A 15,439-nucleotide genomic window follows, 5' to 3' on the forward strand; every position below is an offset into this window, starting at 1 on the left:
GTGACATTTAAAAATGGAGGTATCAAAAAAATGCAAATAACGTTTTCTAACTTTCTTTTCTCTAACATATCCGTATGGAATTCCAATTTTGCACCTTTGTTTTCATTTTACAGGCTTGCTTATGCTGTTGTTGCTATTTTTCAATTAAAACGAAATTGTATTTTTGTCTCGTGCAGCTTTTTACTCATTTCGTGCTTATTCTTTTTCTCATTTTGTTTATTTAGGACCTTGTTTTGTTTATCTGCGCAAGTAAAAAACAACACCGACGAGGAATACAGACCGTGCGCCAGGATACATCTATCTGCCATACATATATGATAATTGCGTTTTAAAGTTTGATATGTGGATAAAGTTTTTTGGCTAAAATGTCCAGGACACCACCACAGTCGCCTGTTGTTTCGCCAGCATATTTAGCAGCTCATAAATCTTCAATGGATTCAGTCGTGTGATTTATAACGAGCCAAAAACTTGAGCCAGCCAAACAATAAAAAGTCTCTTGGAAGGAAATAGGTTGTGGGATGAAAAAAGAAATGGTCTTTAAGATAAAAAAAAGTTTCTGAAAATATCTGGATTTGAATTTGAGACACTTTAAAATCAATATAAGGTATACAAATTTGCCAGAGGAAAATCCTTCTTTTCGTTCATCTTACATCACCATGAAAGAAATCCCTGACTCCTTCAAATATGTAATTTAAATTTTATTCTTTCTTTTTCTTTCTAATCCCTTAAATTGGCCCCTGCCAACATCAATTAGCTTTGCGCCTAATTGTCATATTTTTCTTCTCGGCTTTAGCCCTCTGTCCAGTTAATTGCATTTGGTGTGGGCGCCGGGTGTGGCTATTTGTACCATAGCATGCTACGAAAACTTTAGACAGTTATCATCATTATTTATGATATTCCTTTCCATTTTTCCTCAATTTTTTTTTTTTTTTTGTTGCCCAAGGCAAGGGGTTAAATGTACCAAATGGGCATGCAAAACTTTTCAAATTAAATTAAAAGCATGCCGAAAGCGCCGGAGACAAAACAAATTTTGATGAGTCAGCTGCCGTGCTACGAAAAATAATAAGAGCCAACTCCAGTGTTTAAAAGTCAATAAATCAGCGATCCAGTGATGAGGGTAAGTTGCCGTACAATCTACAATTTTCCAACTCTAATTAAATAAAAATAAAATGGGTATCTGATGAAAGAAAAAAAAAACCAACTGGAGATGCGGGGCATCGATCCCCGTACCTCTCACATGCTAAGCGAGCGCTCTACCATCTGAGCTACATCCCCTTCATGGTTTTTGGCGTTTTCGAGGGCTTTAAGAGAAAACCTCTGCAGCAATAAAGTTTAATACTACTTAACCCTTTGAATGGTAAAATAGTTATATTGATTCAAAATGGTTAACTCAATGTTTTATTATTTCATAAGAGATTTAACATTAACGAAGCCAAAAAATCTTACCTTTCAAATATTAAATATATTTCGAATGAAGACTGTGTTAACAAAATATTCAACGATTCAACAATATTTATTGAGTTAACATAAATACTTTTCCAATTTGAATTTTTTATCAACCCCAACAACGTAAAAATGTTCCAATGATTATGTTTTGTTTCAATACTACCAAAAATCTACCAAAAGAGGTTTGAATGGGTTAATTATTATTGAACCAAATTATGCATGGTATGCAGCTTGTGTGAAAGAAACGAGTGAAACTGGTTGACCCCGATTTGAATGCCATGAATTCACTTAATATGCATGTCGGAAATGTATCTTCAGATGGGCTGAAGCCGATATAAATGTATCATCAGATTTTAGCTTAAAAAGCCAAAAATTGTAGCCGTTATCTTAAGAGGCTCAATGGTCTAGGGGTATGATTCTCGCTTTGGGTGCGAGAGGTCCCGGGTTCAAATCCCGGTTGAGCCCTTGTTTAAAATTTTTGCTCTCTTTTTCCACCCTAAAGATTCTAAGGAGAAAATATAGGCCCTGATGGTGTTAGAAAGGGGGGGGGGGGAGTAAGGGGAGTAAACAATAATCATTTTATACATGCTGTGACAATGTGACTTTATTGCCAATACAATAGATAAAAATTCAATTCAGGATTGTTTCACCCCAGCCAACATCGGAGCCTGACGTTTTTATGATTATTTCACTCCTTTATATATGTTTTCTGTTTGGTTTACTGGATGACAAATTTGCATATCCCTCGTGTCTGGCGTGTTTGTTGTCCTCGCATATGACAGTCCTGGGAATTTGCCCGATACCAAGTCGCAATCTCAATGCCAATCGCATGATGTGCGAATTGCCACAAGGACTCTCGTCCTGCTCGTTGCTTTTGCCATTCTCCAAACAATAAAGAATAATCTCCTCGGGCTCTGGAGTCTTGTAGCAGAAGTTTGCCTAAGCATTCGAATGTGCCACGTTTTATTGCTTGTAATTTGCATGCAAGTTGCCATTGACTAAGTTTTTTTCCTTTTATCGCCGACTTTAAGACGCTCAAATGGAGCGTGCAGCTATGGATGAATTGCTGCAAGAAGTAAGAGAATGTAAAATATAAAATTCGATCGGCAGGGATGATTCAACCTAAATACATATGTATGTAGTACATACATACCTAAATGCATTGTTTTATTTTACCGATCGCACTATAATTAGTTGCTTTAAATATCTTCTGTGATCAGCAAGAGAATACTCTGCTTGAACCTTCAATTTAAACCTTACATTTTTTACTTGCAAGGATATTTCCTTGGATCCATTCAGTGATTTCTGTTTTGCACTTGTGGATGGATGGTCCCTTTTTTCTTTTAGCCTGACTTGCTGTCACTGCGTATTAATCAGCAAACCTTTTCGCCTTAACCATTTGCCCGGACAATATTTGCCAATCAATTGCCACAAACACAAATTGTCCATTTTCCTGTGGCCCGTTGCCCGTCGTCCGTTGCCGGAGCGGAAGGAATTTTAAAATTCAAATATAAAATAAAATGCCCAATTGAAAGCGGCTACATTGAGTTCGGCTCCGTTGACAGTGGCAGTCAGTCAGCGTCCGCAGTTTCCACGATTTCACACCCACAATGGACCCCCAAGATGATGATGATGGTAGCAGATGGTAGACGAACGGGGGGGGGGGGGGGGGGGGATTTTTGTATATCGGAAGACCGCAGCAAATAATATTGAAAATCCGTAGACAATTGTGTGCACACCGAGGGAGACAAAATGCCGGAATGCCGGTCGAAACCCGCACTTGAGGTCGCTGACTAAATGGGCAAATGAAAACGAAAATGAAAATCAACTGAGTTGGAATGAAGAGAGGTTCGGTTTTATTTCGACTGGGTCTTTATTAAAAAACTTTCACCCACACCACGGGCATAAAAATGCCAATTAAATGCAAGAATCTGTCCAGCTTCGGTTTCGAATTTTTCCCATGAAATCCTAGACGTGGAACTACCCACCCACAGACTTTCACTCATTAGCACAAATCATTGCTGAAGCATGCTGGCGCATATATCATGGCCTAAAAAGTGGAAAAAAGTGGCCCAAAATATATGCAGGCCTCGCAAATTATGAGCATTATCATCAGGAATCAGGGAGTCGGTGGTCAGGACGATGATGCCGCCCAAAAACCGTAATCCACTGTGGAAATGTACAAATGATTTGCCAGCAAATTGCAACAGCTTTGGTCCTCGGCCTGGTCATTCCTGCTAAGTGGACAAATCTACCACAAATACGAAAATCACCCTCATTATGGCCAAGAGCGTAAAATTCCTTTTTTTTCCGCCCATCTTTTTTGTGCGTGTGTGTGTGTGTGTGTTTTGTTATCGCAATGTCGACAAGACCACTGGCCATGTTAAGAGACAACAGTGGACTCCAGTCCCTGACTACTTCTCAATTCCCAAACCACGATCCAAATCCTCCCGGCAACCAAACAAAAAGGCGACAATGTTCACGAGTCGAGGCAATGGTACTGGACCGCTGTCAGCGGGACTGACACTAAAGTGGTTTAGGGCGATAAGATGCCCGTGGCTAGCTGACTGCACCCATCTCCTGCTCCTCAATCTTCTGCCTCTGGATACCCAGTACTCTGGCTGTCTGCGGGACTCTGTACAAGGATTCCGCTGCGTTGCGCTCCATATGACAAGTTTGAGGAGAATGGATGGGCAGTTTGCCACCAGAATGGATGTGCTAATAGAAAGGTGTTTGAGCAGACGAGTTCAAATATTCTGTTTTGCATACAAAGAGTACTTTTTTCCTGAAGTGACTGAGGTATGTAGTAATACCTTTTATAATACAAACAGAATATTTTTAAAAGAAAAGTTGCCCAACTTTATGTAAGGAAACACATGTTTTCCAAGTACTAACTACTACCACTTGAAAGCACAAAAACTCATTTCGAACAACTCCTCGCCCGCACTTCCTCACCACAACCCCCGAAATTTTCCCACTTAATGACAACTGTAAATTACTTATTGGGAAAAACTGCTTGAGCAAGCAGAAATCAATCGATTTCCCTTAGTAGCTATCCTAAAATCCAATTGCTAGACCAGCTCAATCCGCTTCCTCTACTCCATCCAAGTCCCCCAAATCCGAACAGAAATTATATGCAAGGCATTGTGGCCAGGACTCTCGTGGCCCTTTGCGTTTTTCCATTTATTACAACTAAGTAGACACAACAACACGAGATGGACAAGTGGTTGGGGTGGGTGTCTTAAGGACTCGGATTCGAATTCGGATTCGCACTCGGATGTGCTCTTTCTGCTACTCCTGGCCTTTTTTATTTGGCTCTTCTTCGGGTAGTTTCTGCGGCTAAATGGTTTGAGCGATAAATAATGTCCGTTTGTACTTTTAAACGACTTCCTTTCATTTGTTTTTTTTTACTCCCTCCTTCGGAGACGCCGACTACTGTTGTTCAAATTGTTTCAACGCCAATACATAATAGCTGCCACGCCCCCCGCCCAGGCAGGATGGGCAGGAAAACAAGCCGTCAAAGATAGCAATCTTCGATTTTACTTCGGTTTTTCTTTTTGGTTTCGATTTTTTTTTTTTTTTTCATACAGGGGTTTCATTTACTACTTGTTCTTGCTGTTGCGGCTGTGCGATTGATGTTGGTCTGGATAAGGCCGTATAAAACGAAAATGCGACAGGACTCGCCTTATAGTGATGACTTCACTGAAATTAAATAAAATTCTGTCAATATATATTGGTAATATATTAATTTTTTTCAGTAAATAAGACTGCACTCTTATGAATCCATTTCTTTAAGAACCCTTAATTTGTTCTTATTTAAATTTGTTACTGTTACTTAAGGGTATTTTTCTGCCTGCCTCTTCGATCTCTGAACTTTGGTGCACCTCTATTGGATTTCTTGTTGTTGGGCGCCATATAAATCGTTTTATTTCCAAAGCGGTATTATTGAGGATTGGATGACGCCTGTAGGAAGTGATTGTTGTAGCCCCACGTTGTTGCTATTGCTGCTATGTCGCGCTTGAGGTTCCAGCGAAGATAAATGGCTCACTTAGCCATTCGCACGGTGGAACAACAAAAACAGCTCAAAAAGAAACAAAAAAAAAAGTGGAAAAATACTAGAAAGGGAACATCATCATCATCGTGATAGGTGTGTGCGGTTTAACGCTTCAGGATTGCGTGAAAGGCAGAGGAACGTGCCCGGTATGGAAGGACTTGACAGTTGACTCGGGGGAGCCTAAGACTGACAAATAAAGGTGACTTTATCGGGGGATTTTCATTGCTGCCTGTTGTTGCTTAGCGGGAAAAACTGATGGTGGCGGATTAGCCAGGAAAAGTTGGGATGTCTAAAGAAGGTTGCAAAATTAAGCAGTGGAAACTCAAAATGGACGGCGGTCCATGAGTTGTACGAAATATATCCTTTAAAATGAAATAAATATATTTCCACACTTAATAATTGTTAAGAATAATAACTTCTAGTCTTATAAATATTTTAAACTAGTTTTTAATATATAGCTCATAAAACTATAACCAATTTACCGATTAAGTAACACTATTAGATTTAAATTAGACAATAATATTCAATATCTCTAACTTAATTAAGCCAAGCATGGATCCACTTGCACGGCTATCAGCGCTGAGAAAGGATCTCCCTTCCCATCATGAAACCAAAACATAGCTCATCCTTCTCGTGGACCAGAATTGTGCATACACAGACACATAAATCAAACAATAAGTACTCTTTATTATTATTATTTGCACTTTTTGCATACACGAGCACACGGTATTTGCTTAAGCAGCTCCGGCCGCAGCCACCAACAAATATATAATGGAGCATACTTCAACTTGGCTTATTGAATAAGTCAGCAGTGAGCAGTCGACAGACGCCACCTCGGGAAACTTCAATAACAACACTCCCCAGCACTCCAAAACTTTCGAGCGACGCCCCGTCGTTTCGAAAATGCCACGCCCCCTCGCACTCAGCGAGACATCCATCCTACCATCCCACCATCGCACCATCGCACCATCTTCCCCAGAGGAAATCTCCAACCGAAACAACATAATTTGCATAAAATTGACGTTAAAGGTTACCAAACAGCCGCAGTAGCAACAGCAGCTACAAACATTTACTTAGGCATCTCCCGGCATTCTTGCTTTTCCCGTGTAACTCTATACTTTTTTTTTTCGTTTTGTGGGTGCCCAGAGTGCTCATATTAATAACCTTAAATCAATTCCATTATGCAGGGACCAAGGAAAAACACGCGTTAAATTAATTTTGCCTTTATTTGCAGCAAAAGTATGCGAAAAGTGCGGAAAAAGGGTTGAACAAATTTCCCACAAATTACATGCGTGTAAAAACGCGCGCGTGTTTTCCCTCGTCTCTTTTTTTTTTTGTGAATTTTTTGCCGCTGCTATGTGAGTCACTCATAAACGCATTATTTTGGGGATGTTACAAGGATGTTAGATCCCTGGTGAAGGAACTGAAACTGATATATATGCGACAGCTAACTCGATTTCCATTATAATTATATCTTTAGCCGTCTCTCCTTGAGCATTTAAACTAATTAATTAGCAAATTTGCAGGCGTTAAAATGTTCGCCGACAGAAAAAGAAAACATACATAAATCTTGTCGCACACCAGGATATCAACCCACACAGAAATGCCCACGGGGCGTATGTTTTCGTGTGTGTCGAAGGGTAGCAGATTGCTCATACGCCGTGTGTGCTGGCCCAACATTTCCGTTGATGCCAGGCAATTTAGGCGGGTAGACGCTAGCTAATAAGAACGAGATGTAGAACAGACAGAACATTCAGAACATTCAGGAACTTGCATTTGGAAGTAAATGGTCTAATGGATTTAGAAGCCTTTAATTTAAATTGAACTTCTGCTATTTTGTAGTTAAATTTTATTCCCAAAGCAAAATTTTCTTTGCTTACACTGTATTTTTCTCCCCACATAAAAATTATATTCTGCTACATCAAATTGTGCTAATTTATTTAGCTAACCTCTGACCCTAGACAAAACCGAAACAAATCCCGAACCCGCAGCTAATTTCATCTGAAGTCAAGCGTGTAAAAGCGATTACCAAAATGTACTTTTTTTTGCTGGTTGAAACAGCTTTCTGGCCAGCAACAATGCGATAAGCGGTTATAAAAATAAAGGACAAAATAATAAACTCGCTGACCACGGAGCAAAAGTGTGTTTCGGTTCGCTCAAGAGTGAAAGGAAATGCGATGATAACGCGCTGATAGGACGCAAAAGGGTCCATCCGCTGAATGGACATTGATACAGATAGAGAAACAGGGCATAAACAGTTTCTTGGCTCCCAGGGGTACCATTCCAGCCAATTAGGGGCGGTCAGGATCCTTTGGCTTCATGCAAATGTCTGGTCCTTGTGCGTGAACAGATTATCAAATTAGCGTAAATGTTATTGGCCTCGTTGGGAATCGGATCGCTGACACTTCAGGCCAAACAAACGGCCACATGAGGCATTGGGGGAAATTTTCAATTTCCTGTTAACTTCTGGTTAGTTGGTACCAAAAGGCGTTGGAAAACCCCAAAAGCCTCGCCCGAGACATGATAAAACGCAAATCCTTTACATGATTTAGACGTCCTGGCTTCAACCTTGCCAGTTGTCAGCCATAAAAATAAAAAGCTCATACATTTTATTTGTGTATCCAACATATGAAAAACAATTTTATGGAATTTAGAGGATGGAGTGCCTTTAGAGCCAGAGGCTATCAAATGGCCCACAACTTTTCGCAAAGCGGCTTAAATGTTATAGTTACTTGGACCGTAGCTCTACCATTTTTCTCATCTTTTCAACATATTTTGGCCGGACAAAGGTGCTTAAGTGGCTATGTGAGTGAGTTGAGAATGCTGGCAAAAGCGTGCAACGGTGTTGATAGCAACTGTTATTTAAATACATATTCATTTTTATTGTTTTCCCCAAGGGAACTTTCAAAAAGGGTTAAAATTTTCCAAGAAGTGTGGGATTAGAGGTGAAACTATGAATATGGGGTAGTTACATGGTAGCAAATAGTAGTTAGAGCGTAATTTGAATGTTTAAAATGTTATTATTAAGCATACTGTTCACACATGAACACGAATATATTTAAAGACTTACAATTTTGGGCTCCGTTCATATCTTATGTAAATGAATCGAGAGCGATAAATTATATTTAGGATTTTGTTATCTAAGGCGACATGGGTGCATTGCTCAAAAACATGTAATTTAAGTGCACACTACATGAGTCAGTCACTTGAGATCGTTCCCCGCCTCCTAAAATAGTCCCTTAGTGGGAGACCACAGATAAGGTCCTCGCCGCTCAAGATAGGCAGATGTGCCCGAGCGTGGGACCTCGATAAGGCGGGGACTATTTACGTAGGCCTCTGCGTAGGCCATTTACTTTAAGATGCGATTCTCATGTCACCTATTTAAACCGAAGATATTTCCAAATAAAATTAGTTTCTTACAAAAACTCAACGAGTAAAGTCTTCTTATTTGGGATTTTACACATACGTAGGTGTGAATAAATACTTTTTGGTGTAATATTATTTCTTATTTTACATAACTATTTAATTAATACATATTCTTGTTGCTACTTGATTTAATAAATCCTGGTTATGCCTTCTTTGCTTCTCTAATTTTTGAGCTTCAGGTATAGTATAGCATAAATAAAACTGCAAACAGTGCCCTTCTGACAAAACAATTAAAATTAATGTCCCACTATTTGCACAACAGCTGTGCTGCATTTGATATTTTTCTCGTGCAGGGACCGTCATTCGTCATCCTGCTGGTCAACTCTCTTTTTGGCAACTCGCAAAAAAAGGTAAGCCCTGCCGCCCTTTTGCCCAACAAAATGCAAATGTTGGTAAACAGCATCCTTTTGTTAGCCACTCGCGACAGCTTCCACCGTTTCGGTGTGACATATGAGTCGAATATGTTGCATGTTCAATATTTGCCAACAATTTTGCAACGTTTCTTCTTGTTTGTTGTACTTTTTTTCACCGACTTTACCTTTTTTTTTTTTTGGACCTTGTCCCAAAACGACAGTTGTAGCCGGCAAACAAAAGCAGGAAGAACAACAGCTCTGTCGCAGCCATGAACGAAAAATGTATTAAACAAATAAAAGTTAAAAGCATTTGATGGACCACACACGAAAGAATCACTGAAGGTTTTGGGGATTAGAGAAGTTGAAATTCCCTAAGTAAGCGTATTCTTTTTAATTAAGCTAAAATCTTTAGATTTTTATTAAATATTATCTTATCTCCTAATATAGTTTCAGTAATACGAAGTCCACGGTATTTATACGTTAAATATCGAACTATAATAGAAAATTGTACCAACTAATGAAATACAGATCATAAAGTCATTTTATTAACATGTTGTTAAAAAATAATCGAATTACCAATAATGACTTACAAACTTGGGATCCAAGATCAGTTAAATCGCTGCCCAAATATTCGAAGTAACTCCATTATTGCCCAGTTCTTGGTAAGCAAATGTGTTGCCAGTTATTGGGAGTTCCCAATCCCCCCACCCGATGGCCCCCTGGATGGCCGGCGGACAACTGCTGAAACTGACCGCCCGAAATGTCTGTTTGTCCTTGCCCCGCCCATGGAAACAGCGCCCACCCAACGTCCTTCGCTTCGCTCCTGTTAACGTGTGCTTTGTTTAACGAATCGTGCAAATGCGGGTGGAATCGGAATCGCATTTCGGAATGGGCTCGTTTTGGGTATTGCTAAGGGACCTGGAACTGCAGGCCTGGAAAATGATGAGCAGTTTATTTTGCACACCGTTTTTGTTTTTTTTTGTTTTGCTTTTTTTTTAAAGTGCTGTTGTTGTTTGGGCATTTATTTGATTATGCCGAGTGTTTTATTTTTCAATCAAAATGCGGCGCCGCACATTAAATTTTGATTGTTTTTCGGCTATGAAAATCACAGCAAAAAGTTTTGCCCGCAAAAACAAGTTATTTTGATGGCTACATAATGGCCCGAACTCCCCAAAGACATCCCCTTGATGCCGTCGAAACTTCGGAGCATTAAAAGCGCCGGCCAAGGCAAATCGCCTCAGGCATTTGGCCAAAATGATGATAATTAGCCGGCAAAACCGAAAAACCAGCAGGCAAAAAGTAAAAGTCAAATCAAAAACTAAACAAAAGTGCTGAGGAAATTACCGCGACTTTAGGCGCGGTGGTGGAAAACGGGTGTCATTCAGGTCCCAATGTGAAAATTAACTTGTAAGGATGGCCGTGGAGCCAACACCTCCGAACTCGAGTCCTGCGAGGATAACGATTTACAATCAGAAGCCAGCAGTGAAGGCGCCAAGCGTCAAAATAAAAACTTTTGCATTTCATGCTCGACTTTGTGGCCCGCGAAGATTTCCTCAAGTGCGATTAAATTGTTGTAATGGTTTTTGTTTCTTGGCAGTATCCAAAAAGTGGAATGGGTAGCTGACTTGGAGAGCCGCTTAAAGTTTTCCCTTCTTAATGGTCCACATTTTGTGGTTGTTATTGGAGAAGGGCGGCTAATTGTGGCAGGAACAACAAAATCGTTTAGTAGCGTCACCGTGGTAAATTGCGATTAAGTAAGTTATCAAAGATAAGGTAATATTTCGGTGGTAGAACTATATTAATCGTAAAAACAATTCATTGATACAATCAAGGATTCTGGTAGAAAAGTCTGGTAAAGGTAAAGTAACTATGCACATTCGTGGTGCATTATTCCTTTGGCAACAAGAACTCTCAATTACCAGTTTTACCAAGTTCATTAATATTACACAGAATACTTTTACCCTTTGTGCAGTCATCTTCAGTGACCAGACTGACCATTCACATGCACGATTCTCCTCAATCTTTCCACCCTCATGAACAGGACATCGCAGCGCAGCAGGACATTCAGTTGAAGCCACCCTGGCACTTGGCTCTTAATTAAAGTTAAGCCCCAAAGAAAATGCCAGCAAGTGTTGGCAACGCACAACAGAATTAACAATTATGAATTTAACAAGAAATTATAATGCCGGCAAGGCCAAATTAGATTTTTATTGTTTAGAGCGGAATTATGCAAATTATGGCGAAGACAAAGGCAATTAACATTAGCTGGAAAAAAAAATGAAATGAATGAAGAAGACGGACTAAATAATGAATGTTCTTGGGCAACCGTGCGTATGAGTAATCTACCCAGTGACTTGTTCCCCTCTTTGAAAATCCCCATCATCATCATCATCATCATCATCACTCGTATAACCATCGTCTTGGTCTTGCGGTTAGCCTGGCTTGAGGTTTTGTCAACCTTTTCGAGCAGCTGGTCAAAGTTTTTGCCACCGCCTAGAATTATTCATGGCGGCCCAGGACCAACAGGATCAGGACACGAAGGCACGCCTCGGGCGTGTAGCAAACTAATTACTCCCAACCCAAGGATATGTTTTGGGTCACCCCTCTGCGAGGACACCATCCCGTATGTTTGTTTGTTTGCTTGTTTGAGACATGTGCGCCCTGTCTGCTCGCCTTTTAATAGTTTCATAAGCTCCGTTTAAGATTCGCCGACACATGTCCCATGGAAATGGTAGAGGTTCGCATACATTATACCCAATCTCGGGCAAGCAACAAAGAAACATTTACATTGACATAAATTGATATCAGAGCGTTTACGTCTTCATTGAGATAAGACAACAGACGGATAGTGGGCGGCAGGGGGCGTGCCATTAATTGACATATTTATGAGGGTATCCTTATGGCCGTGATTTGATTAAGGCGTTGAGTGTTGCGTCTGCCGGAGTGAAGGTAATGTCCTTGCCGGAGATTGACTGGAATCGGTGATTAGAGTTTGACTCAAATGCCCTCAGTCTGAATGACTTTATTTAGCGGGAGGAGTGTTGATGTTTCCAAAAAATATATATTTGGATTCGAGTTTGATTTCTTCGATTTGCTAGCTTTCGTTATGGCTCGATTGAGAAATATGCCAGCTAATCTATGTCAAAGTTGGGCTTCTCCCCAGAGTAAATCTATTCTATTAATATTTGTCAAGCCCCATAAAGCATGATCCCCAAAGAGCTATAATAATTGCCCTGAGTTGGAACGTTATTAAACTAATAATTTACATGGACACACATTGTCGTTAAAAACAATTTCGTGCACATAAACATTAGGCCTTGGAGAATGGTTTCCCAAAAATCTGGTCATAAACATATTTAAAGCGATAAAAAAGGTCAGAACCCCATTCTTTTTACCATTCTTCTAACTGCTGTTCAGCTTGACGTAAGTAAACTTATTGAATGTCTTAAGTTTAGCTTTTCCGTTTGTTGACCGCCTTCTGCTTGTTTTCATTTCATTTTTATGACAACGTTTAGAAATTTGTTGTACATTTTCCCGTCGCTGCTGTTTGTCTTTCCACTGCCGCCTTTTGGCCACATTTAGCCAAATCCTCGACCCCCGATTCCCTGTATTGACATTTGATCTTTATGTTCGTCCTGCTGGATGCTCGTGTGTCGCTTTGTTTGTCTGCAGGCATCTTTTTATGACTCGAGTGTGTTTGCCTTTTGGCTTTTGTGCATGCCATAAAAAGCGGCGACAAGAAAAAGCGTCTTTTGGCCAGGCTTTCGGGGTGTGGGTGCCACAAATATGAGGTCATCTGTTATGAACGCCTTCGAATGACTTGAGAAGCCCTTGGGCAAATACAGCTTGTTGGAGTCGAGGCACGCCGACTAAAGATGCCAACTCGCAATGAGTTTCAATTCGAAAATAGAAGCTTATCGAGGATAGCCGAATAAAATGTAGACTATGTTTCTTATCAGTTTTTGGGTTTTTCCTAGAAGTCCGTTTGTACATACATACATACATACATATCAAAATACATTTGTACTTCTACAACATTCCTTCAAAACGCCGTTTTCAATTAATATGAAATCAAGCATTAAAATTGAATTAGCTAACCGAAACTGAGAACAAATGTTTTCTCGGTCTGCCTGGTTTTGGCCGGGGTGAAAACTTGGCAGCAACTTTGGCCAATTAGAAAATTATGTTGTTCGGCGTACAAGGACAATATGTTGCCCACTTTGGCAGCGTCTTGAGACGTCGCCCGAGATGCGGAAATGGAACCAAAACCACCGCCCGCATCCAGGAATAGTAAATATTGTATAGTCATTTTGGTGAGCGAAGCGCTAATTTTGTATGTTAGCCGGCGGCCAAAACCTGGCAAAAGTTCAGGCAACAAACAAAAGCGATAATTACAAGAAAACAAGCCGAGGACCAGGAGGATTGGCCAGAGTTGGGTTCTCTGGATGCCAGGACAACTTGCTGTCGGAAGTTTCTTACCATTAGTTTTGTGTGCGAACGAATGCAAATAATTTTACAAAAATTAAAACCAGAAGCCAACAACTCTGTGACTTGCACACAGCTGTCTTATTTATATTTGATATATATACACTGAAAAGTATTTATAACAATAGTCATATATGTTTGTATATTCATTTTCTCAAAAAAAAAAAAAAAAAAAAAAACATCTCAGTCTATCAGCTATGAACAAAAAAAAATTGATGCCTTTGATAACCTATTGATATTAAAAACCCAAGAACGGAACAAGAAAAATTCCGAGAATTATAACAAAAAAAACTACTTCATTCCAAAGAAAAAATATATTTTTTTTTCAATATTTAGTCAACTTTGTTTTTTGTGTGGGCCACGGCTTGGTGGACAGAAAGGGTTCGCAGTTTATGTGGCTGTCTAACGGCATTTAACCTACGCCACTATAATTCACGCCGTTCCTCGACGTTGCCGGCATTTAAATGCAGCGTGCGCGGAAGCTTCCCCCAGAAATCTAGAAATCCAGGATCATCGTCCCGGGAGTCCCACGATAAGCCAAACATGATTTTACGACAATGTTATTACCATCAGCGGTGGCAGTCTGAACAGCAGCTAAGCGTTCGCAGCAGTCGGGGGAATCCCAGCGACAACCTTCCTCCGGATTTTGTATGTGTTTGTATTGTGTTCGTTGAGTTAAATTCAGAATGTGGGGGGGGAGGGGGTTAGGAAAGGGGCTAGACCCTGGGGTTACACGGATGATGCCGACGTCGCCGTGATTGTTTAAAGTTATGAATAATTAAATATTTGTGCAGGTTACGGAAGTCGGCAACCCTCGAACTTAGTGCAGGGGGCTTATGCCATTAGGCTGATGGATGCGATGGATGCTCTACAAATTCAACAAAAATACTTGATCAATCTGTCATGATCTAATCATGTTTGCAATATAATACATAAGATTCCGATTTAGGTACACGTACAGAGGAAATACTGAATGATTCAATGCAAAGTTGTGTGTGTTTGATAAGCATAAAGAATGATGACACACACATGTTTCGGAAGTATTTAAAATGTTGGTCAGTTCAGAAATTGTATTAGTTTCAACTCGACTCTTGACAATGGCACACTGGACACTCGTTGTACTTCTGGTAGTTTCTGCTCTAATGGGACTAAGCCAAGCTTATTCCCTTTGCAGTATGGACGGCAGAGCTCATTGCGTGATGCCGGAAAATTGCAAAGTCCCGATCACTCTTGGGCAACGTGAGAATACGGGATGCGGTGAATCTTTGGTTTGCTGCGATGTTGAAAGCGTAAGTTAATTTTATGTCCATAATAAATATTTGTTTTATATTTTAATTAAATTTTATTACCCAGCTCGATCTGCCTTGTGGACCGAATAAATCGCACCAATGCGTCCCTGATGACTGTTTATTGCCTTTCCATTACAAATTTAGCACAGAGTGCCCGACATGTTTTATTTGCACCGCACCCAATATTAATGTAAGATAATAGATAATATGTGATAATGGTTACATATGTATGTATATATTTTTCTTTTTCCCTTGCAGAAAATTCCCCTGAGCATTAAAGAAAAATTATAAGCATTGCTATTAAGCAATGAATAAAGCCTACTCATTTTTAAAAATGATCATACAAGCAATAAAAGAAAATGTTTACAAATCACGTTGTTTAAAAA

General features: G+C 39.9%; 1 protein-coding gene, 1 long non-coding RNA gene and 2 other non-coding genes across 6 annotated transcripts, besides 1 other annotated feature; 3 read left to right on the plus strand and 1 right to left on the minus strand.

Moving 5' to 3' along the window:
- Window positions 1-877: 877 nt before the first annotated feature.
- Window positions 878-15,423, plus strand: CG43175 (uncharacterized protein). Of its 2 annotated transcripts, NM_001300449.1 has the most exons (4): window positions 878-1,117; window positions 14,939-15,053; window positions 15,118-15,243; window positions 15,312-15,423. In NM_001300449.1, exons 2-4 carry the CDS (start codon window positions 14,940-14,942, stop codon window positions 15,342-15,344), a joined length of 273 nt encoding a protein of 90 aa, NP_001287378.1. In that variant the 5' UTR covers window positions 878-1,117; window position 14,939; the 3' UTR covers window positions 15,345-15,423. The 2 variants fall into 2 exon arrangements, with proteins under 2 accessions (NP_001287378.1, NP_001247154.1); NM_001260225.1 differs by lacking the exon at window positions 878-1,117 and having other exon boundaries at window positions 14,848-15,053; window positions 15,312-15,420.
- On the minus strand, window positions 1,203-1,275 carry tRNA:Ala-AGC-2-5 (transfer RNA:Alanine-AGC 2-5). Its single transcript has one exon. It is a non-coding gene; the product is annotated as a tRNA-Ala (tRNA).
- tRNA:Pro-TGG-1-3 (transfer RNA:Proline-TGG 1-3) lies at window positions 1,840-1,911 on the plus strand. Its single transcript has one exon. It is a non-coding gene; the product is annotated as a tRNA-Pro (tRNA).
- Window positions 8,528-8,961: a mobile genetic element.
- lncRNA:CR45222 (long non-coding RNA:CR45222) lies at window positions 8,939-9,788 on the plus strand. 2 transcript variants are annotated; one of them, NR_125198.1, is made up of 4 exons: window positions 8,939-8,970; window positions 9,189-9,276; window positions 9,501-9,654; window positions 9,727-9,788. It is a non-coding gene; the product is annotated as a long non-coding RNA:CR45222 (long non-coding RNA). The 2 variants fall into 2 exon arrangements; NR_125199.1 differs by lacking the exon at window positions 8,939-8,970 and adding an exon at window positions 9,086-9,105.
- Window positions 15,424-15,439: the final 16 nt, after the last annotated feature.

Source organism: Drosophila melanogaster, chromosome 3R, assembly GCF_000001215.4.
Source record: "Drosophila melanogaster chromosome 3R".
NCBI classification, from domain to species: Eukaryota; Metazoa; Arthropoda; class Insecta; order Diptera; family Drosophilidae; genus Drosophila; species Drosophila melanogaster.